A 24,815-nucleotide genomic window follows, 5' to 3' on the forward strand; every position below is an offset into this window, starting at 1 on the left:
GGAATATCTATAAAAACCAACAGCATGCAGAAAAATTGGGCCAATTAGAAAAGGCCTCAGGACTTATTACAGGGGCACAACTAACCCAGGTGCAAGCCGGGGTAGGTGAATTACATGTCATTTCTGCCCTTGGTTCCTTAACCCAGAGACTTCCGGCAGAGATGGTATGGAACATCACTGGTGCTGGGGAGGCATTGCGGTGGGATACAGCATGTTCAGAGATCCAGGATTTTCTGAATGATCAATTAGCAACCATTCGAAGTGACCTCGAACACCAGGCTTGGCCCACTGCCCTCACAGACACCTCAGGAGTACCATCTGATCTGTGGCCATGGAGGCATACTTGGAGGTTCTCCGGGTGAAGGTGTGGATATTCACAGTGCTCATTCCAAACATATGGACCGGTTTGAGGGATGTGGGCTCCCACATACTGAATCCTGCCTGGTCCATGAGGAGGATGCATCTGGGACTGGGTGATTCACTGAGACATTTGGGAAATCAAGCCATCTGGTATGCCTAGCCGATTCATGGTCGGTGCCCCTGAAATAACACCCAATATTTGGATTGGATTAGGAAACCAATGGACACTCTGGCCATTGGAACCCTCACAGATCCAATGTATATGTAAACTCAAGCCAGGGAAAGTTGTCACTGTCCATAACAATGTTTGTTGGGAAGGTAAGGGACTGGGAAACCTCCTGACAGAAGTCATGATCTTCCAGGTTAATAACAGCTGTGTATTTGTTAAGGCCCATATTGTACACAACGCCCATTTTAACCTCACTATGACTGTAGGCAGCCATGTTATTTATTAGCCTTTGGATAAAAATTTGCAATCAACTCTCAGGTATAAAATGCCCTTTAGCTGGACAACCCTGGTACCAGACTGTTTCCAAAATCTGCTTTCATTGATACCCGAGGTCCAGAAAATTTCTGATTTATAGGGACAAATTCATGTCCTTGAAAATATGTGTCAAATAGAAAAAGGTGTCTTTCAGACAGCCTATCGACTGTCTTCCTTGTGCGCTAGTCAAGACATGTTGTGTGCAGTGACCAAAATTATATACGAACCACACCATGTTGTTGCTATAGGTGGATTGACTATTGTATTGGGATTGCTTGTTTTAGGATTAGGTTTTTGTTATTGCTGTTGCAAGGGATATTGCTGTGCCTGTAATTTTTCTGCTAAGCCTATTGCGAGGGAGCAGGTAGCCTTAATGATTGTTAATGAGGTTTATGATAAAAGTTGGGATGAGATAAGAGAAAAGGAAAAGACAGAAATTAGAGGGCTCATGAATGTGGAAGTTTAGGCCAAGGGTGGCGCTGGAAGCGCCAAAGGGGGGAATTGTGGAGGAAAAAGTTTGCTAGGGCCTAAACTTTAGTTGGCTCGGGCCTGAACTTTGGTTCAGACCTGAACATTAGTTAAGTCTATTGTAGGTGAAAGGTTTTTAGAGGCAGAATAGAGAAAAAGTATAAAAGCAGAACTATCTATAATTATAAGACCTGTGATTCATAGTACTGTATTGACAGTTTGGGGGAAGTCTGGAAATCGCAGTAGGACAGACTGTGAAAAACAGGAAAGCTTAGAAACCGCAATAAGGCAGACTGTGAAAAACAGGAAAGCTTGTTAAGCTATATTCCTTTTATGGAGAGTGTATTCCAAATATGGCAATAATGCTGATAAGACAGTATGTATCATGTAATTGTGGTTTTATGCTATATAAGCTGTGCAAGATTCTGTAATCAGGGGGATTGCTAGTTTACTGGTACCCCCCATGCATGCATGAAAATAAAAAGGCCTCAGGTGATTCTGATTCAAACACAACACGTGGTCATTTTTCCACAACAGTGGTGACCCTACCTGCACTGCTAAGGCACCTGTGGATACTTCGTTGGCTTGCGTGCCAGTCGAGAGTGGACCGAACCAGGAGGAGGGGGACCCAGAGGCAGAGGATGACTGTGAGGCCAGAGCTGCATGCAGCCAGGAGCTCTTTTCTACCCTGTAGGAGCCTACCCAGTCACAGCTGTCAGATCTTGGCAAAGTGCAAACAGGACAGGAGACCCCTGGTGAGTGGATCTGATTTTGGGAATTGCTGAAGTGAGTTGTTGGGGGCAGGAGGGTTACAGGAATCAGGCTTGTCTCCCACTGCATGCCTATTCTGAGCAGCGGAACAGGCTGTTGATTGACTCCCTCACTTCACAGGAATCTCCCTCAGAGATCTCCAGAACACTCGTGGAGATACTGGGCAATCCGCTGCTGCAGCAGAGCTGCTTTGTTTCTTGCCCCATTAACAGTAACTCTCCTGCCCCACTGTGCCATCACTGTGTGGACGTGCCCTTAGCGTCAATTTGTTTGGCATAAAGAAAATGAAACTCAGAATTAATTCTGGGTTGAGGCTGATTCTCTGAGGCTTTAGTACCCTTAGCTCATGTTATGATTTGGTACTGCAGCATACCATAAATGGTAATAGAATTCCCCTCATGCAGCTTCACCCATTCTCAGTCTTGCTGTTTCTAATACACTCAGTATTTCTTGTTTATTTTCATGCATTTGGCCTGTTTACTCTTTAAATTCCCTTTCAGCTGACATGAATTCCATCTTATATGTGAATTGCCACAGTTTATGTTCCTGTTTAATGGCTCCACCAACTTTGAATTTCCATAAGGATACGTGTTTGGCTCCAGTACCCTCTAGCACCTTGCCATGTCACCTGGGGCACCGATTGAGGCCTAAAGCAAGCATATCAGGGTGATGTTTAAAAAAATTACCAAATGTTTCCCAAAATTTTATCAAATAGTATCAGTGGTAGATGGAGGAGATTGATGTAGACACCCAGGGGAAAGGGTGCAGGGAGGGGACAGGCCCTTCCAGATTTGATCCTGAGCCATGAAGTTGAATTGCTGGGTGGGGTTGGTGCTTTTCTACGCCATGTTCCATTTTGTGCTAGTGCAGTCTGCAGCCAGGCTGGCCCTTCACTCCAGCCAGACACCTTGTACTGAGCCAGCCTCACATCACCCCACACCACCTCAGGTGTAACTGGGAGACAGCAACAGAGCTCGGGTTCCAGGGTGAGGCCTGCAGAGTAAAAAAGGCTTGGCAGTGGCAATACCATTTCTCAGGTTACCACTCCCCGCCCCCACAGCACCAGCACCAAACTCCACCACTGACATTCTCTATGCAGAGGGGGAGGAGACCCGTGGGCTCAGCAATGCACTGCCTCGGAGGCTGCAGAAGCACTACCAGCCAGGAGACAACATTTTACCAAAGGTGTTGGGGGGAGTCACTTCATCCTTCTGAATCCACCACCCCTTTTGGCACCCCTGCATGTAATCATGCTGTTTCCCCTTCCCTCTGTCTCCTTTTCCATTTAGCGATATACATGCTTTCTGGGTCTCTATTGTGCTATGATTAAGTTGCCCTATGCTTATTCTTCACTTTTGACTTTAGGGTCATTTTAACTAGATTCCTCATTATTTTTTAAAAATCCCTACTTCTGAAGTTTAGTGTCAGCGACAGTATTTGGTAAGATCCCACTCCACAGGGTGGTGAACTTAATCATACAGTAGTCGCTATTAGTTCTTGACTCAGTACAGTTACTTTTTGAACCAACTCCTGTGCATTACTTTGAACTAAGTTGAAGGTAGCCTCTGCTCTTGTTTGATTTTGAACTAACTGTTCCAAGAAGCAATTTCTTAAAATATTGAAAATTTGCTTCTCTAAACCTTGCCCTGACATGACATTTGATCAGCCGGCAGGTAGTTAAAGTCGCCCATTAGTACAGATTTGTTGCCTCTGATCTTGCTCTCCTTTGCACACTCAATATCATCTTTCTGGTGAAAAAGTTAGCAGTATAAATCTATTAGTATATTTGTATTCTTATAATCTGGGATTTGTAGCTATATACATTCTATTGTATGGGACTTTCCACTCAAATAATCCCTCTCATTAGATTTTATGACATCTGTTAGGTACAATGCTGCTCCCGAACTTCTACACCCAAATGGGTCTTCCTTGTAAGGGGGGGGGGAGTGCGGGGGGGAGAACATATAACTTATGTTTCCAATCAAGACTAACAAAATAAATAGCAAGTGTCAGAAGACATTGCTCCTCTACAAAGCAAACAGCAAATATTTATGGAAAATAATTTCAAATAATGAGAAGTTCAAGAAAATAATTATCTGTTCTTAGGCAATATGTTTAAAAAATGTTCAGGTCCTACACTTCCATAACTGTGTTACCAACAGCAACAGGGGCTTCGAATTGTGTGTGCAAAAGCCTATTATTTCCAAACACAAATTAGCATTTGTGCTTTCAAACTGGTAAACTGTGTGAGCCAATGGTTCTTTATACATACAATTTGTTTACCTGTACTTGCAATATATGAACCAGCTGATTCTCTGAGGCTGTAATGCCCTTAACTCATGTTATGATTTAGTGCTGCAGCATACCATAAATAGTAAAATGAACTGCTGAAAGTTTTGCCTTAAAGGATCGTAATCTAGACAAGAACTTCTCAAGGAGCCACCACTTAAGTGAGTGCCTCTGGCTAGGATACGAGGTTCCTGAACCTCAAGAATATCAAGCTTCACAGCCTGGTCAGAACATGTAAGGGACTTCATTCCCTTTCAGCCTTCTCTTAGTTACACTGATCATAAAAGAGTATCCTTCCCCAAAGGTATACAGAATGTAAGAGCAGAAATATCTTTCTTGGATAATTCCTGTGCAGGGTTTGAAGACATGTACTGCCTTATTTTAAAGAAAACAAATCTCTGGAAAGCAAATTGAATGGGGTCAATAAGGCAAGACTTAACCTCACAAAAAATGTTACTAGAAAATGCTGAAAATATGAAGCTTTTCTCATACTGTGAGTAAATAGCTTTTCTTGGGAAAAGCACTGGCAATCCATTGTGTTATCTTCTGTTATAAGATATTTGGAAGTAAAAAAAAAAATCACTGAAATGATTTTACCAAAACCAATACTGATGACTCCTAACTCACTGAATACCCAGAACCTAAATTTCAAAGTGAAAAAGGTAGCAGAGAACAGGGTGATCCAGAACTCTTGAGATTCACTATTATTCCTATTTGTTACTGGCTTATGTTTAAGCATTTCTGTGGGAGTGCTGATTTGTAGCTGAACTATTTGACAATATCCTGATAGATGCATGTTATAGATGAGCTTCTGCACATTTTTATGCATCACCATGAACATTTTTAAGAGTACAGTGGGTACTAAGTTGCCACGTGTAGCTCAACATATTATTGAAATATTTCCTGAAATCTTGGCAGATTCCCGGATAAATTCACTATATGGCATTGAGTTGGTCTACCTGCAAGGCTTGAGGCAATTGGCAATTCTTTGCTTTAAAGGAGGCATGGATTAGCTCAGCTATACTCTCTGGGGCCTAATGGTCCGGCAGACTGATGATGCTGCAAGAAGCTCAGACATAAGGTAATTGCCTCTCTCTTGCTCTTTTAATATATATCAGCAATTACATGTTAAGTAATGTACCAATGATAATCTGTCCTTTTCTCCAAGACTTAATGCGGCCAAGTATTAAACTATATAAGATTCATCCTCCTTTAACTGACTGCAAATTTGTGTTGTGGTAAATTGAGATCTTTGCTCTTTCTCTCCAGCATTTTATGTTCTTTAGTACTTTCAGAGGTCTATATGAGTCTTCATTAATGTTTTCTATTATTATTTTTTCTTATTGTTATCCCTAATAGAGGGACATAATAGAATACATTAAACTATGGCAACATTACATTGTTTCTTATCCTCTTTGTATGTTTGTATCACATACAATCTATATCTATTATTAATTTTAAAATTTGGTAAAATGTAATTTTAAAAATCTGCTTAGTCACATTATAGTTCCCTACTACTGCAGGCTTAAAAAACCGAAATCCCTCTTCTGGTTAAAAAGGTCTTTTTGTCTCATGTCTCTTATATCAGATCTTTTCTTGACTCCCAAGATCAGCAATCTTATTCAAACTTTTAATCCAGAGATTCTCAAACTGTGGTCCTGGTGGTCCGCAGAAAGTTCCTTGTAAGGTGCGCACCTGGGCGGCTGCACACAAGAGAATGAAGGGCCATCCACCTAATGAGTGGAGCCGCACAGGCGTGGCTCACCTCATTAGGTGCCTGGGCCCTGGAGAAGATTCACATGCAAAGTGAGGTGGTGGCCTTGGGAGGAATAGGGGCTAGGTGGGGTGAGAAGAGGGGGTGGGGGGAATTTAGAATGTTCAGGGCTGCGGCGGGCAGAGAAAGAGGTGACTTTCCCCAGCTCCAGGGCTGCAGCTTCCAAGGAGAGACCCCCCCCTCCTTCCCAGCCTCAGCTCTGTGGCTACTGTGGCGGGGGAGAGACCCCCCCACTTCCCAGCCTCAGCTCTGTGACTGCTGTGGCGGAGGAGAGACCCCGCCCCTCCTTCCCAGACTCAGCTCTGTAGCTGCTGTGGTGGGGGAGAGAGGGAGAGACCCCACTCCTTCCCAGCCCAGCTCGGTGGCTGCCGAAGCAGAGGAGACCCCCCTCCTTCCCAGCCCCAGCTCAAGGGCTGCTATGGCAGGGGAAAGAGGGCACATCCATCGCATTAGAAAGGTAAGACTACCGATCTTAAAATATGAGTTGTGTGCTTTTATTTGAAGAACAAAAAAACATTAATTATTATTAAGTTTGTTTATATTGTGCTTTTATCCAAAGCGCTTTACAATAGTTAGCTAACGGTACAAACAATATTTGGAAAGATCATTAAGTGGTCCCCCGAGACCTTCAGCAATTTTCAAGTGGTCCACGGAAAAAAACGTTTGAGAACCACCGCTTTAATCCATTTCCCTGCCCTCCCCCTGTAAATCCTCCCCCTCCCTTGTCTGAAAGGCTGCCAGTTATCACCTCCAAAATGCTGCCAAAATTCTCCTTTATCTTGGTCTTTTCTATCAGGCACACATCCAGGATTTACATACCTTGGAACAAGCTCTAGTCTAGAAGAATCGGGTTCAACAACACCAACAGGACAAACGCTCCAAAGTGGCAGCTAACATCTGCCACCCGAGATGACGCGAGACTGACACCCAGTGGCCTCTCTCCTTAAATTCCCCTCTACGCATTTCCCATCCCCAAACTCTCCTTCATTGCTTCACATCACTCCATTTTAACCTTCCTTGCATCTTCTTCTCATGGCAAAAAGAGCAACACAGAGTTCAATTTTACCACCACATCATCCCTACAGACTGGGGGTCTTCCTAAATGTTTTCACTTTCTTCGTTAGGAGACAGGAATAGAACCTAGTGCAAATATTTACATCCCCCGCCCCTCATATTCAGAACTCCTGGAAGGGGAGGAAAAAGGATGAATACAGATGCTGAACTTTTCTGCAGAGCAGGAGCCACACAGCATCAATGTGTTCAGCAGCTTTCTCCTACTTCTTGCATTTCAAACCAGCTGTAGAGCAGGAAATGTGACTGCACACATCAGTGCATTCTGAATCTGCTCTGCAGGAAGTATCCTTAGTGGAGTGGAAGAGATTGAGCCTCTGTGTGTGGCCCACACCAGGATGAGGAAGAGATTGATCAGACCTTTCCCAGGCCCCTTGGTTAGGTGAAGCCCCAGACATCCATACTGCCTGTCCCCACTGACGGCTCTGCTAAAAACACATTCACATCTCCATCATGTCACTTCTGAACGCTGACAGACCTCTAATATCTGCTCTCTAAACTTCAACCATACTATTCTTTCCTGCACTATTACCGTAACCACCTTCTCTGTCTGCCTCTACCATCTCCCATTTCAATTAAAATATCTCCCAAGATCTCTGACAGTATATTCACCTGTTCCCCAGTATGCCAGTTTTGGCCTCCTATCCCCCTCTCTCTCTGCTTCTTGTGATTCTCCAGAGTTCAAGGTCACTCATTCACTTGTTGTGTCACATCTGTGAGGAACTCATTTCCACATCCCTCTGAGACACTAACTTGTTTCTTTAAATCTCACCTTAAAGTCCTTCTGTTCTCTTTAACTTGTGATTCACTGTCTCTAGAAAATGTGTAATACTCTTTATGAAGAATGTTATATAAAATTAAAATGTATTAGTGTTGTAGAAGCAAGAAATATTACAGATACTGATATGACTGAGGAGTAGGGATGATGCAGGGTACATTCACAGAAGATGGCTGTCCTAACCCTTGCATATTCACTTGGCAGTCTGAGTTTTACAGATCCATACCCACACCCCTGGAAATAAGCAAACTTCATTGATACAGTCCCCAGGCCCAGAAGACTGCTGTCTTACTCCTTACTGTGCTCTCCTGGAACTGAGCACCCACCTTCTGATTTTTCACATGGAAATTCCCTCCATCTCCTAGCTTCAATGGAATACATGGTATGGACCCATGAAAACCATGATGGGCAGGAATCAGTCTACTCCCATCCTCAGACACACTCACTCCAAACAGAGCAGCAGCTGAAGTGAAACATGCATTATACCACTACATTCAGCTGACAGGCTGACCGGAGGGTAATAGATGCCTCATGAGTTTGTGGTCTCCTAGCAACTTTCTGATAGCTGGGGCAACTTCTAATTCCTAGTGTGATTCCTTGTAACAGCACTAAGGAGAAAGTGGTCTCTATGCAGCTGTTGCAGTGACAGAGGGAGTGTTTCCCTTTGTTAGATGCCCTTCGGGACGATCAGGCTACTTGCTGCCCACCCCTGTCCAACTGCAGGGGTGCAGCAGCATCAGGCACCTGCTGTATGTGTGGGAACACATACTTCAGTTCTAGACAATGGATGCCAGGTCACAAGGCCCTTTATGACAAAGAGTAAAGTCGGGGGCAGCTCTAAGAGAGGGTGTATGAGACAATGAACAGGAAAAAGTGGCAGGAATGGCATCAGCCCAGGCGTTTAAAGTCTATTTATGACTAGAATTTGAATTCATTCTGATTTCGGGTATAGTCATGGTTCTAGCCGAAAACTCTGCCTTTCCCTATTGAAGTGGCCCTTTTAAGAATAAGCCCCTATGTTCTGGCATTTTCAGAAAAAAAAAAAATAAAAGTGCTTAAATTTCTTAGAGTGGTTTTGAGCCCAAAGGTAATATTTTTTTAAAAGCAAAATTTTGATAAAATCCCATTTCCCTTTTAATGTTTCCAGGTGTGAAAGTGGGTGTTTTCTTTTCTTCAGAGCTGACTGAAAATGTAAATCATAAGAATCTAAAAAATAAGTGTTACGTTCTTTCTATTTGCCTTATGGTTTCTTAGCCTTTAAGGTGCACTCGGGTCCTGTTTTCAAGCTTTTTTTCCCCTACAACCATAAGGACTAGAAACTGACTGTTTTGCAGAAAAAGAAAGCTGTGATTCTCACATAAGCACAGGATTGCAGAAGGTGAGACTTGATGAAAAACTCCAAATATGAAACCTGTGATAAAATCATGAGAGTTGGCAATACTGTTAATTATGTGCATGCGTATATTATTTACACACACACTTTCCATATATATAAGATGTTTGCAGTGTTGTTGAAGCCGTATAGATCTCAGGCTAGACATAAAAGGTGTAGGAGATAACATATTTTATTGGACCAACTTCTCTTGGTGAAAGAGACAAGCTTTCAAGCTCTTCTTCAGACCCAAGCTTCTCTCTCTCTCTCACCAACAGAAGTTGGTCCAATAAAAAAAGGGATTACCTCTCCCACCTTGTTCCTCTAATATCCTGGGACCGACATGGCTACAACACTACTGCATATATTCAGAAGCACATTTTCACTCCTACACATACTAATATTCATTCATTAACATTAATACCATAGGACTAATCTATGGCTCAGGGACTACAAGGACATAAGGAGAACATCATGACCCCTTATCTCATGGGCCAGTTACCCACATCTTGTGTAACAGTGTAAGAGGGGATGCCAGCTCTTCAGAGGCAGGTACAGACTCAACGCAACTTACTCCTTTCCCTCCCTGGAGCAGCAAGGCGAATTACAATCTCACTCTTGGGCTGATCCAGGAGCGTCTCAACAATACACTAACTCCAAAACAGGCTTATGGCAAAGTCACAGTTCATCCCATAGTGACCAGTACAAATCAGACAAACAAGCATATGCCTGAAGGCTGAATTACTGTTGATGATGAAACAGCAGCTCCGGGATTTCCTGATTTGCGTTTGTGTCAGTGAAAAATCTACACTGTACTGTTGAATTAGTATTTTTTTTATTATGGATTTATTTTTAGATAAAGTCATTCTGAGCAATGTTTTTGAGATTTAAACTTTTTAGATCTTTCTTTTTTAAAAACAAAATGCTAAAAATGTAAATCTAAAATCTAGTTAAAATTGTAATGTGTTTGAGAGTACAACAAAGCCCAATTTGTTTGTGTGTATGCAGATAGGTTATAGGGAGGATGGATGAAGGGAAAAAAAATCAGGTCAACTCCAGAGATTCACATACTGTCTTTTTATACTCTTGTCTTGTCACTTCCTTACCTTCCTCTCCTCACACACCCACAATACTGTCTTGTTTGTAAGAAGCAGGCATATTTTTGGCTCTCTAAACAACATGGGTTAATAAGAAACAGTCAATACAAATTACAGTAATTCAATGATCAACAGGTAAAATCCAGGGTGTATAATAGTTTGTGCTTCTATATCATCTCTTCTTTGGGGATTCCAAAGTACTTTACAAATGTTAACTTATTAAGTCTTATGCTATATTCATATTTTTCATATATTTTGTGAGATTATTGATTTTCAGCTGCTGTTCCATGGTGTTATTTAATTATGGTAGGTGAACCATAACAATGTTACAGTTGTACAATAAATACATATGCAGGTTAAACAAGGGTGAGATGTATATTTAATTCCTAAGCAAAAGGGTAAAGTTTGCACATCCATCTCTCCCATTTTTATGATGCTCAGAAAATAAAAACATAAATGATACTCACTCCTGTTATGTAGCGAGGTCTATACTGGATGGTTCCAAATAAGCCAAGTATGACTATAATAATGTGCACAAAATTTGACAGGATTGGTGCCCACTGATAACCAAGGAAGTCAAATATCTGCCTCTCCAGCACACAAACCTAGGATTTAAAAGCATCAGAATGCATAGATTAGAACAGGTCAGAAAAAAAATAGATATGAAGACATGTTCCCTCCCCCAAACAAGAAAATTGTCCCGAGTTTGAATCTAGTACACTAAGCAGTATAATGAAATGAGTTTGTGATGTTTCACCCTTTGATTTTAGTGAAAGCAGCATTTCTCACTGACAGTCTACTGAGTTATATGCAGTTAGCTAAAATATTTATATGGGTGATTCTGCTGCGATACCAGACCCTGTTCACAGTGATGTTGTGTTTGATGCAGAAACAGCACAAATCATTTTGTCATATACACTAGTAAATGCTAGTAAAGTACTTCTTCAGTGGTGTTGAAAGTCAGTGGTGGGTTTAATACCTGAGCTCAGTGAAATATTTTCAGCTGAAACTTTTTCAATTAAAAAAATGCATATTGGATCAACTGATTTGGTTAACTGATTTCCACAGCTGTGCTGATTTTGGCAAATTGTTTTAGTCAAAACATAAATAAATGATTCTTTTTCCCCTTGAAATGTGGAAGTGGTTCATGCAGACACTATCACAATGAAACATTTAGATTTTTCAGGATAGGTTCACAAGGGATAGGCACCATTCACAAGAACTCAGGAGTTTGTGTTTGCCAGCCCTCTGTTCTCTCAATCCACCACACCACACCCCTAATATCCAGTTGTCTGGTGGTTCAGGCATTCACCCTTGATGTGGGAATCCCAGGTCTGAATCCCTGCTTTGGAGTGGGAACAGAAACCCAGGTCTCCCCCTTCCCAGGTCACTGACCTAACCACCAGATTACTAGATACTCTAGGGTGGGACTCAATCTCTCCTGCTGAAGCTGTTCCCATTTGGTATAAATAATTAAATATTCATTGGAGCATGGATCAGAACCTGGGAATGTCCCTCTCATGTGAGTGCTCTAACCACCAGGCTATAGAGTCTCTCTCTTTCTGAAACACTTGAATAGTCATTGGGCCAAAGTGGAACAGCTTCAACAGGAGACACTGAGGGAAACCCACCCCAGAATAACCTATAGCCCAAGGGTTAGCCTAAAGAAGGGATTTGAACCACATCCCAGGTGAACACCCTAACAACTTGGCTATGGGATAAAGGAGGACACCACTGCCTCTGTTTTATGAATCTAGCTCTTCATTCCCTTTGCTTTTATTAATAGAAGGTTAAAAATGCCCCAAATCTAAACAAAATAATCATTTGACTCAAAAAAAGTTATTTTTTTCTATTTGTCCTCCCACCAAACTTCCAGCAAACTGAACTATCAGTTATTTGCACAGCTCTAGTTATAATATCTCTCCTCAACATCTTTTCTCCCATCAATAAGCCTCATCCTGCAATCTCCTTCCATCCCTCTTTCTCCTTCACAGCAGAACCGATTCATTCTGTATTCCCCCTAATCTATCCCTTCTGTCACTGTAGTTCTCCCTACTCCCAAATACTTACTGCCTTCTATTTGACTGGGCTATAGAAACACACACCCTGGCTTACCTTTTCCCTCCCTCCGTACCCCCTCCCCGCCCCACTTCTGCCCTCCTTTTTTATGTGATCATGTCATGGACGACTGTATCCTAATGTATATGCAGAAAGGCGTTGAACTAAGGTAAGCACTCAACCTTTATTCTGGCATTTCCTAACTTTTGAGTGCTTGACTTTGCAAACCTGACATTCTTTTAAAGTAGTTTGATGTTTTGGGTTTTTTATTTTTATATTACACACAGATACAAACTTTAAAAACTTTACCTATACGCAAATCAAATATAAAACACATCATAGGCAGGGAATAGCCCCAACAAACCTTAATAATGTCACCACTGCTGTCAGTTACACAGCAAATACGAATAGCTACACAATCCTCAAGATAGCTTCTTTTTTAGAAATATTTACATCATGTTAATCTCCAGACAAGTTAGGGCAGTTGGTGACCCTTGCCAAACAAGAACACTTGAAGTAGCTAGACCAGAGTAAGAAAATCAAAGCGTCAGTTTGGTTTGAATAGGAACACCTTTCAGAATTCAGCAGAATGTGTTAACTTGTGTAGTTACATTTAATTAACATGCAGCCTGTACACTGATGCACGTTCAAAACTACATATCCAAAAAACACTGATAAGATTAAATGCATCCTCCAGAGAAAAAAATTCCCTGACCAAACCTATTTTTCTAGGCAAGAATTCTAGTGAGAATTCTGAGAATTCCTTATTGAACTGGGATTTTTTCTTTTAAATCCGCTGCTCCTATATGAAGTTGCAATTCCTCCCCTACCCCAAAATCTGTTGGTGAATAGTTACTCAGTTTATAAGACACAATGGATCAATTGAATTAGGTGTTTTTGTCAGGAACACTTTTATTTAATTTAAAAGTTAATATCTGTGTCTGAAATTAAATGCTAGCTGAATAATTAATTTTAGTTCACTGAAATTTTTTAGGTGATACAATTTATTGGAGGTATTTCCCTGTCCACAAAGGCATTCAAGACCCAAAATACAGCCAGACCTTGCTAAAAAGTTACCAAATACATACATCACTATTAAAAGGATGGCATTTGCCAATCACTGCCACATAGTGATAACAGATACCACATTTTCCCCCAATTTATATCAGGAAAGTGCAACTATATGTGGTCTATTGACAAATGCTGACCTCTTAGCCTGGAATTTTTAAAGGAATCTAAGGGAGTTTGGCATCCCAATCCCACTGAGTTTTATGTTCCTTTTAAAATCCCAGATTTAATGATGACCACTGTAATTCCTCCTCTCTGGAGACAGGTTAGCACTATACAGTATATCAGATTGATAGCCCATCCTGATTTTTGCTTAGAATTTTGCTTAAGAGAGTCATGGACCAAGCTAGACAATCACTGTTCTTAAGTTACCCAGGATTCTGCAAGCCTGGTTCATAATATTAGACACCACAGCAACACTACATGTCAGAAGAATTCCCAAAGAAGCAAGGCGTAACGTGCTAATTGTAATTGCAATGATGTGACTAAAAGACCAAGCTGTCTTGCAAGTTTCACAAAATCCCAGTCCCCCTAAACCTCCAAATGTATCATTATAAAATTACTTTAACTATTAATTTATATAACTGAGATCCATCTGTGACACTGTGCAGGTCTTTGTGAAATCCAGTAACAGTATCAACAAAATACCTGCCTAAAGCATTATTATTAACTGTCTAACAATGGGAAAATGTTCATTCATAACAGAGAGCTCTTATTTTCATCAGCTGAAAAAACAGTAAAATGAGAATGGCAAAGCAGTTGTAAAAAGAAAATAAACTGTGCAGACTTCTAGTTGAATAACTATGGGGGGTCAGTCAGTTACAAAATATAGAGTGGATGAGGCAAATCATTCAAACAGTAGGAAATCACACAGATAAGTGTACCAATTATGGAAGAAAATAGCAGTACTGTAGTTAATTATAAAAAAGTAGGGAACTTAATATTCCCACTGTAACTGTAAGGCTAAAAAGAAATCGCATCAACATATATCAAAGGGTTTTTTTGTGACAGATCTAATAGTTCTGTCAAAAATTGCTTACAAGGCTATAAACTGAATAAGAGTATATTCGATAGTAAATCTTCACTTAACATATTTTCATTCATTTCTCTTTCCATTATTAATCCTGTCATTTTTCTAAGGTTATTATATGGACTGTTTTCTTTAAACTGGAAGCCTATGGATGACAAGGTTCAGAGACAGATAGACTCGTGCCATTATAGTTGTGTGTGTCAGGATGCCATGAAGAAATTTTTGTTGTTGAATTCAGTTATGAAGATTGAGTCCTGAAATCACACATCATTAAAAATTAAATCAAACAATTTGAGCAGAGCTCAAAAGTCCCTCAGCCAGCCCAGCAATTAGAAATTTGTTTCATTGTCTGGTAGTGCTATCATCTACCTAGGTTTTTATACATGTAGCCATCTGAGATCCTGCAGTCAGTTTTTCATAAATGCCCCAGCCATCTACTTAAATGGATCTAAGCTTAGTATTTCAGATTCATCAGTTAAGGACTGGAGTAATGCACCTTTTGGGCCACTAACAGCTGACACAGATGAGACTGAGAGGAGTCTTTAGAGTACTCTAAGCACCACCTGGGGGATGGAATGTCACAGATGATCATGATGGTTCCTTCTGGCCTTGAAGTCCATGAGTCTATGAGATCAGCCCTAGGGACCAGGGGAGGTCAAAAAAGAGCACTTTTGTGACCCCAACTCAGCTACACAGAGTGATACTTGCCTTCAGCTGATGGTCTTATCCAAAGTCACCGGAAAGGGGACTTTACATAATTTGCTATAATGGTTCTACTGCCTGAGTACCAAACAGCGGACCGTGTTAATCATCCTTAGAAAGTAAGGCCAAAGCATTCCAATGTGAGTGCCTAAACTTGGGCCCCTTAATTAACATTTAGAGATCTAAATAAAAGTTTAGTATTTTGGAGAGCTGCTGAGCACGACATGGGTGTGTGACTAGTGACAGTGCTCACCACCTCTGAAAATTAGCCCTCCTTTATTTAGGTGCCTAAAGATGGATTTTAGTTGTCCAAGTTGTGGCTGATGTGCTAAACAAATATAATAAATAAATAAAAATCTGACTGCTTTCATCTACTGTTAGCTTTAAAATTTTTTTGCTTTTGACAAACAATTAAGGTTACCTGATGGGATGAAACTTTACACACACTCTTTTTTAGACACCCCAGATGAGTGTGCAGAACAGAACTTTACACAAAAATAAATTAAAATGCAAAGTTTATTGCTTTGTTGAAAAGACACTGATTGTTGTAAACTTAGAGCAAACATTTTCAAAGTTAGGTGCCTAAAGTTAGACACACCTTCGTAACAGGAGCTGCAAGAGCATTGTGTTACCAGGCATTCAGTTTTGAGACTGTTGGCCTTAATTTCTTCCCTTTGTGGTTTGCACAGTAAAAGCATATGTTTTAAACAATTCTGGATTGTAAATGCAGATATAGGGCCTGATTTTCCAATGTAACTCCATTGACTTCAGTGCGGTTACCCCAGTGAAAGAACTAAAGTAACAGAGAGAATCAAGTCCATACATATATATATAGTTGAAATAGTATGGGAAAAAAGAAGAGCTGCTGAAAGGAAGAGACTAGATTAAAAATAATAATAATTACCAGTATAAAAGCAACAGAAGTTATGAACACAGCTGGGCTTTTTTCTCCCCTACTCTGTTCAGTCAAATTTTTAAATGAATTTCACTTTGCATTGACATTCAAGGGAGTAATTGTTAATAGCACAAACATTCATCTGAAGCTAATTTAAAGGGATATAGACTAGAATTTGCAGAACCCAAAATTTTAGTTGGTCTGAGTTTTTGAGACAAAATGATTGTCTACTCACCCAGTCAGAAAACAGAAACAATACCCATAAAAATGAACCCACATCAAACACTGTAGAAAAAGGCTTGAGATCAATCCACAGAATTAATGTCTGTGTTCAGAGTGTTAGCTGCCAACTCTTCTGAACAAATATAATTAAAAAATACCTTTTAAACACTAGTTTTGCCCTGCAAAAGAGAGACTGCAAAGGGAGAATGAACTGGATTCTTTTTAGGTTCACTTATATAATGAATGGAATTGTTAGCTAAATTGCAACTGTCATCATTATTCCTGGGGACATAAAATTAAGACTCTAGCTCAGGGGTCGGCAATGTTCAGCACGCGGCTCGCCAGGATAAGCACCTTCTTTGCATTTTGTCAAATCTGCTGCGAAAGTGTTCTTAAAACAAACATGTGCTGGGTCATCATCCATATGAAATATATGCAGAATGCAGGTAAAACAGAGCATGAGACATACAGTTCTCCCCCCAAGGAGTCCAGTCACAAATTTAATTGACTTTTTTTTTTTTTTAACATCATCTGCATGGAAGCATGTCCTCTGGAATGGTGGCCGAAGCATGAAGAGGCATACGAATGTTTAGCATATCTGGCACATAAATACCTTGCAAAGCGGGCTACAAAAGTGCCATGCGAACGCCTGTTCTCACTTTCAGGTGACATTGTAAATTAGAAGCAGGCAGCAGTATCTCCCGTCAATGTAAACAAACTTGTTTGTCTTAGCGATTGGCTGAACAAGAAGTAGGACTGAGTAGACTTGTGGGCTCTACAGTTTTGTTTTTGAGTGTAGTTATGTAACAAAAAAAATCTGCATTTGTACATTACACTTTCATGATAAAGAGATTGCACTACAGTACTTGTATGAAGTGAACTGAAAAATACTATTTATTTTATTTATCATTTTTACAATGCAAATATTTGTAATAAAAATAATAATCTAAAGTGAGCACTGTGCACTTTGTATTCTTTGGTGTAATTGAAATCAATGTTAAAAATATAGAAAAACATCCAAAATATTTAAGAAATTTCAATTGGTATTCTATTGTTATAAGTGTGATTAATCACCATTAATTTTTTTAATCACGATTAATTTTTTTGTGTTACATCTCATGAGTTAACTGCGATTCATTGACAGCCCTAGTAATTAGATACACTTGATATTATCAAACCTAGCGCAAATATCAATATGTCCTCTACATAGATAGACGGAGGGTGTCTCATTGATTTAATTTTTGTACAAAAATTGTTTGCCCACCTTCACTGGGTGACTTTAAATGAAAGAAATCTCAACTGACACACATTTGATTTTATTAACAATGATGTGTGACGAGGGGAAAAATTCTTGAACATAGTAATTTTGCTGTTTTAGAGTCCCAATTCAGCAAAACACTTCAATGCATGCTTAAAATTGTAACTTAATGCACAGGTCCCACTGGGTTAAAATGGAATGGATTTAAGCACATGCTATAGAGGTATTTAGATTAGAAAAAGGATTTTGAAGCAATATTCTCTGTGGGATGGTTTATTTGAAGGGTTAAAGTAGCTATGTTTTTCTGGCTGACATACAGGAAAACAGACTCAGAGAAGTATCACAAACACTCCATTTTGGATCTCTGCAAGAAAATTTGAAGAGTCAACTCTATGGAAATCATGTTCTACCCAAGTTAACTATTGCATTGCTACAACTTGTAAGCTACAGGCTTATTATACACAATATTAACTTAGAAGTTCTATTCTAAAGAGAACTAGTCACTATACAGTATTTGATTTCCTGTTCATAAACAGATGCAATAGCAAGCTATGCATGATTTCAGTAAGACATGCTTGTATTCTATAAGTTCTAAAAGATATAGATGAAATCAGCAAAGATACTATAAGTGGCTCAGACTCAAACTGATAAGTCATCTCAAGATAGGAAATTTATTTTATTCCTTAAAAATGAAACCATGTTATGAGACAAAAATATCCTGCTTTTTTGCCCAGAGCAGGATTCAGTCACTCAACCATGATAAAGGAGGGTTTATTTTAGGGGGCGGAGGAATTATTTAAAGGCAGACAAATGGAAAAAAAGTATCTTGTTAAAACATATTAGACAAAAAGGACAGAATACATCAAAATACCTACAATATTTGCTTAGATGCACACATTAATATTTTTCACCACACATTTCAAAACAACAAAACATTGACTGCAGAATAGAGTCTTTCCATCTGTGCTAATGATTTCCATTTTTAAGGACCATGGGGCCAGATTTATAAAGGCATTTGGGCACTTTAAGAGGGAGATAAATACCTAGTGGGATTTTCAAAAGCACCTGAGTTAGGCACCTAACTCCCATCAACTTCCATGTACAGTAACTCCTCACTTAAAATCATCCCGGTTAACATTGTTTCTTTGTTACATTGCTGATCAATTAGAGAACATGCTCGTTTAAAGTTGCGCAATGCTCCCTTATAACGTTTTTTGGCAGCCACCTGCTTTGTCCACTGCTTGCAGAAAGAGCAGCCCGTTGGAACTAGCAGGTGGGGCTTGGAACCAGGGTGGACCGGCCGCCTCCCATCAACTCCCTGCTCCCCTAAGTCCCCTGTGCGGCAGCCACCAGCAGGCTATCAATTGCCAGCAGTTCAGCTGTTTCTCTCCCCACTGCCATGTGCTACTCCTGCCCTCTGCCTTGGAGCTGCTCCTGGGAGCCTCCTGATTCCTGTGCAGAGGGACGGGAGGCTAATGTCAGGGTGTCCTCCTCCCCCCTGCTCCTGCCCCCTGCTTACCCCATCTCCATAGAGCAGCTGCTGTCTCAACTTAAAAAGGTAATGTACTTAGAGTGAGGTCAGCGTACTTAAAGGGGCAATGCACATCTCTCTCTCACACATAGGGTGTGTGTCTCTGTCTCTCTCTGTCTGCCATGCTGTCTCCCCTCCCTCCATTTGTGCTTCCTTGTAAAGTGTGAGGCTACATTAATAACAATGTGTTAACCCTTGAGGGCTCAGCTGAGTGCTAGTTCATCATTTAGCAGTAAGGCATTCCCTGGGAAATATCCCACCCTCTTCTACCCTCTGACTTCACCACCTCAACCAAGCTTCACAATCATCATTGCTGTGTACAGTATTAAATTGTTTGTTTAAAACTTATACTGTGTATATATAGTGTTCTGTCTGGTGAAAAACATTTCCCTGGAACCTAACCCCCCCCCATTTATATTAATTCTTATGGGGAAATTGGATTCGCTTAACATCATTTCGATTACAGTTGCATTTTTCAGGAACATAACTACAACATTAAGCGAGGAGTTACTGTAACTAGTAGCTGAAAGGAAGAAGTGCTGATACTGGCCTCTAATATTTTTTTTTTAAATCAGAAGGGAAAAAAGGTATTGCGCAAAAGTATGAATGCAGGCAGAACTATGCATTCAGATAGGTGCAAGCACATATCAAGAATATCAAAACTGTTACCATGTTATTACAATATTTAATAATACAGAAACTCTCTAATGCACAAAGATGTGCACAAGTTACACATAGAGGGCCAGATTATGTTCTCATTTCCACAATATAAACCTACAGTACATCTATAACCTATCGTTTACCCCAAGGTATATCCAGATTAACTCCTCTGAAGATAACTGAATTATCCTACATTTACACTGGTGTAGTTGAAAGCAGAATTTGGCCTATTCTCTGCACAAAATTACCTACCTACAATGAAAACAACAACAACAAAATCACCTCACCCACTAAGTCTTTTTGGAAGGAAAGGTGGCTTGAAGAGGATTAGAAACAAATGCTTTATAAGAATCCTCAGCCAATCAGTTTTGAGATGCATTAGAAGAGAGTGCTCACAACTCATCAGGAGTGAGAGAAGTGAAGGTAAAAATCAATGCGGAATGGTATCAAAGGAATATATCAGGTGAAAATAGCCAGTCTCCACACATAAAGGTGGTTTTACCTGTGTTTCCATACCAAGCTTACTCAAAGCTATTGTCAAAAAAATAGCTAAGCCATGCTGGTACTGATAAGCACAGAGAGCTTACTGCTTTATAGTCACTCACTCCACATCAAATTTGAATATGCAGAAGCCTGACTTCATCTGACCTTATAAAATTCTTTTTAATATACTCCTGCTAGAATATTCATTATCATTACACAGTGTGAAGTATTTACTAGATTTCAAGCGTTGGCATTATCTATAAACAGATCTTTCAACTTTGCTGATCACTTTGCCAGTGTAGAAGAAAGAGATGGGATATTGGTTATCTCCTGAAAAGTTTGCAACTGCTAAACTTTGCCTACTACCTGGACATGAAGCCATCAGCCCTTAGGGAACTCCAAGTAGTACAGAACACTGCAGCACATCTCAGCAACATGGGCTACAGCAAACAGACCTATCCTTTGCTTTCTTCACTGGCTCCCCACAGACCAATGAGTCAAGCACAAGATCTCAGGCTTTATCTTCAAGGCATTCAATGGGCTGAGCCCAGAATATTAAAAAGATCACTTAAAGAGCCAGGATGAATGCCATAGTCAACAACTCTGCTCCTCTGGCACAATGGAAATTTGGACCATAAAGATAAAACTCATATGTGCAGGGTTCAGAGCTTCCTCAGAGGCCAGTCAGTGTGGAATGAACTCCTACAGGAACTGTGGTCTAGAGCTGATCAGATGATGACAATTCTGTTTTTCAGCAACTTCTGTGATTTCAAAATTTGTTTTCATTCTGCACCGGAAAACCCCGCAAAACCTTTTGAATGATTTTGCAAATATCACACACTCCATAAACTGGTAATTATGGTACTGGCCTGGGATGAGGGAGACCCAGGTTTAAGTCCCTTCTCTGCCTCATTCAGATGAGATTTTTTTCATCCCAGATCACTCCAAATCAGGCAGGGCAGGGACTTAAAGCTGAGTTTCCCACATCCCAAACCAGTACTCCGCTACAGCGTGAGTCTGACTCTCCTGGCCACTGTCTCTCTGAAGGTTTTTGGGTTAGAGAGAGAAAGTTTTGAGGAAACTGATGTGTTTCAGAAAAACATTTTTGCTTCAAAGCAACAGCCTATTTTGCCAAAATGCAATTTTGATAAAAATATTCTGACCAACCAGAAGGTGATGAGGTTTATGACAGTCTGTAGTACAGCTGTAGTGCAAGGTGAACTTCTTCAATCTGCCTTCTCTAATATAAACAGATAGCAACACATACATTACAAAAAGAGACACCCTAAACAAAACAAGATCCTGCACACACTCAATTCTCCTGCTCTTCCATCGGCATAATTACTCCACCTCCGAGTGGTGGTAGTTATATCAGCCGGAGAGCTTCTCCCGCTGACATTGCGCCATCCACAACGGCGCTTAGGTCGGTGTAACTTATGTCACTCAGGAGGGCTGGCTTTTTCACATCCCTGAGAGACTTACATTATACTGAAGTAAGTGCTACTGTGTACAAGCCCTTATGCTCATGTTACTCCATTAGTGTCAGTGATGTTACTCTGATTTACACCAAGATAAATGAGAGGAGAATCAGGCCCAATGTTCCACTAACTTATGGCCTGATTCTGATGGTTGCTGAGCACACACAACACCCACTAGTGCTAAGCATCCAACTCTGGATCAACCCATCATTGTTTACACACACATTCACTCAAGCACAGTGACCGACTCCAGGTAACCTATTTTGAAGGTTAAATCTTTTTAAAAAGCCAGCTACGGCAAGATGTATTTATCACTTTGGTTTTGCTGCTACACTTCATATAATAAAATATTACTAAGTAGTAATTTGTCATATAAGAACAAGAATGACACCTGTTTGCTGAAAAGTGCTATGGACAAAATAAGGGGCTGTCTAATATAGCTCCTTAGTTTATGCCATATTGTTGATTGTGTACGTTTGTTGCTTCATAAAAGAATCAAGCATATACGATGAAGTAAACATTGTAATGTCACAATTCACAGTTTCCCTATTGCATCTGCCTGCTAATCTCCACTTTTCTTGCCCTCCAATTTGGTTTATTTGCTTCGGTGCCCATCGCAATTCCACTTGGAAGCAGCAAAAGCTATAATCTAGTACTGCTGCAAGCTCTCCTCCAACAGAACCCTCCCCTGCCAATAGCTGCCATCATTCAAGTGGCATTTGCTGGCATGATAGCACAGAGTTGCAGCAATTTCTTTTTACTTTTCCATACCTCATATCCCCAGCTGTTCCAGGGGGGTGATCACCTTGCTGGTTTGATGAAGTCTAGAAACTCGGCAATAATTATTGTGCTGGAAGAAGTGCTTAAGGCAGCCAGCAGTGGCATGGCAGGAATTGGAATGCAGCCTGACCAAAGCAGCACACACTAATTTGTTGCACTGGATATTTTGTTGTAAGAAATAATCATGACAGACTATGAAAGGCAAATTAAACGGTCTGACTCCAACTCTTCTAAAGTGCCTCCCACAAAATGAGCTGACAATTTTAGGTTAGCTGCTTAAATCTATCCATTCAGAGTGCTTTGACTTGTTAGTCAGTGACCTCTTAGAGCTATACAAAATGTGATCATCTATCCAATCATGATCTGTAGAAAGAGAGTTGTTTACAATTGTTTTGACCCATTTAACAAGGATTAGACTAGAAGACGGAGACTAAGGCTATGGCTACACTAAAGAGCTTAAAGCGGTGAAGAGTCAGCCTTCTCCATCCCTGCTGTTCTAAGACAGGATCAATCCCCATTGAATTTACAGTGCTACTGACAGTTCTACACCAGGAATATTGTGACAGAGCACTAGAGAAAGCAGAGGTAAAAACAAATACACAAAAGAACAATAAAGAGCGAGCAGGGGGGTTTCCTTCATCTATGTCAGTGTGCTTAGTAAGTTGCTCGAATAATCATGTAAACCACAGGCGGCATTTCAGGGTGGGACCTTCTGCCGCCTAACGCGGCGGAAAAGCTGGCAGCGCACCTGCCGACATGCTATTTCAGTAATGTTAACATTAATTTCATACGGTCACCTCAGGAATGGTAAGAATGCCTGTTGCTGCCAGGCCTTCTGCCTGGTCCCACCCTCTAAGGTGAGAACCTCCCACACTGCGAGCATTACTTCTGATACGCTGCCAACCTTCCTGCTCAGGTCCCAACCCCAAAGCCAGACATCGCTGAGCAAGGAAATTTAAACCCTCATGTGCTGAGGGAACAACTACTGCATTCCTTCAAGGAGTTATTTCATTTAAAAACATGGTTCACATCTGATGCTAGTGCCAGCTTGTGGAATTATAGATTAGTTTGTGAGGTGGCATTAACTTTCCTATCACCAGTGTATCTTCTGTCTAAGAAGTATATGCTCCTCTTACATCTGAGGAGGATGTCATTAGTAATCATATAAGGTAGATGGTCTATGCTTTAAATATTGCACTGGGTTCTGTTCCAGGCTCTACACCAGCCTCTGGATTTAGGCAAATCACAATCTCTCTGGGTAAAAATTTTGAAAATTACACCGATTTCCATCTGGAAAGTAGAGAAAATAATAATTACAGGACCCAACATTCAAAATTATCCTGGCATTTTCTCCCACTTCCCTGCAAAAAGCAGTTGGGAGGGAGGGAAGTGGGCTACGGTCATACCAATAATCACTGTGGTGGGATATAAAAATTGATCAGATGACTTTCCTATCAACTGGTTTCAACTTGTTCTGTGGGGGGAGACAGCATGCATAATTCATCATCATTTTTTGTAAGAAAATATTCAGTGCAATTATTATGGAACTCAAGGAGAAAGCTTATTAACCAAACATAAGGAAGAGACCTATAAATTCTAATGAATACTAGAGTACTAACAATTAGTTATTCTGGAAGAGAGAAGGCAGAGTTTTGTACACGTTACTTTGAAATTTCTTAACTTCTACACTATATGTTTTTACCTACTAAAAGTTGATCAACAGACTCTAAATCTTGGCAGTTGGTTACCTGATAGACAGCCTCTTTCCCTAGACCATATTTTGAGACCAGCGTAGGCACCTGAGCTGGAATCTCTGTAGTATAGAGGCTGCCCTGCTGTTCTCCCTGTGGGTTCTAATCTTGGGAATTTGATTCCTGATCTTGTGTAGGCTTTGTGTCCAAAATAGGGTGACCAGACAGCAAGTGTGAAAAATCGGGATGGGAGCGGGAGGTAATGGGAGCCTATATAAGAAAAAGCCCCAAATATCGGGACTGTCCCTATAAAATTGGGACATCTGGTCATCTTAGTCCAAAGTCCAGATTTCACTAAAGTATGCTACGAATTGCAGTGTCTCTCTCAGATATTTGGAGGAAGAGGAGATTATGGGAAAGGGAGGAGAGTGAGGGTTGGAAAGGGTTTGTTGTTGCTGTGTAAGGATTTATCTTCTGGTACACAATTTTTTTTTA

At 40.5% G+C, this 24,815-nt stretch overlaps 1 protein-coding gene across 6 annotated transcripts in view; it reads right to left on the reverse strand.

The window, feature by feature from the left end:
* The window catches only part of NKAIN2 (sodium/potassium transporting ATPase interacting 2), a 763,955-nt gene that overhangs the window by 410,385 nt on the left and 328,755 nt on the right, over positions 1-24,815 (reverse strand). For all 6 annotated transcript variants that reach the window (XM_054023913.1, XM_054023914.1, XM_054023911.1 and 3 more), the window contains exon 2: positions 10,932-11,069. In XM_054023913.1, coding sequence (XP_053879888.1) covers positions 10,932-11,069 — 138 coding nt within the window. The remainder of the gene's footprint in view (positions 1-10,931; positions 11,070-24,815) is intronic.

The sequence above is a fragment of the Malaclemys terrapin genome, chromosome 3 (assembly GCF_027887155.1).
Source record: "Malaclemys terrapin pileata isolate rMalTer1 chromosome 3, rMalTer1.hap1, whole genome shotgun sequence".
In the NCBI taxonomy this organism is placed as follows: Eukaryota; Metazoa; Chordata; order Testudines; family Emydidae; genus Malaclemys; species Malaclemys terrapin.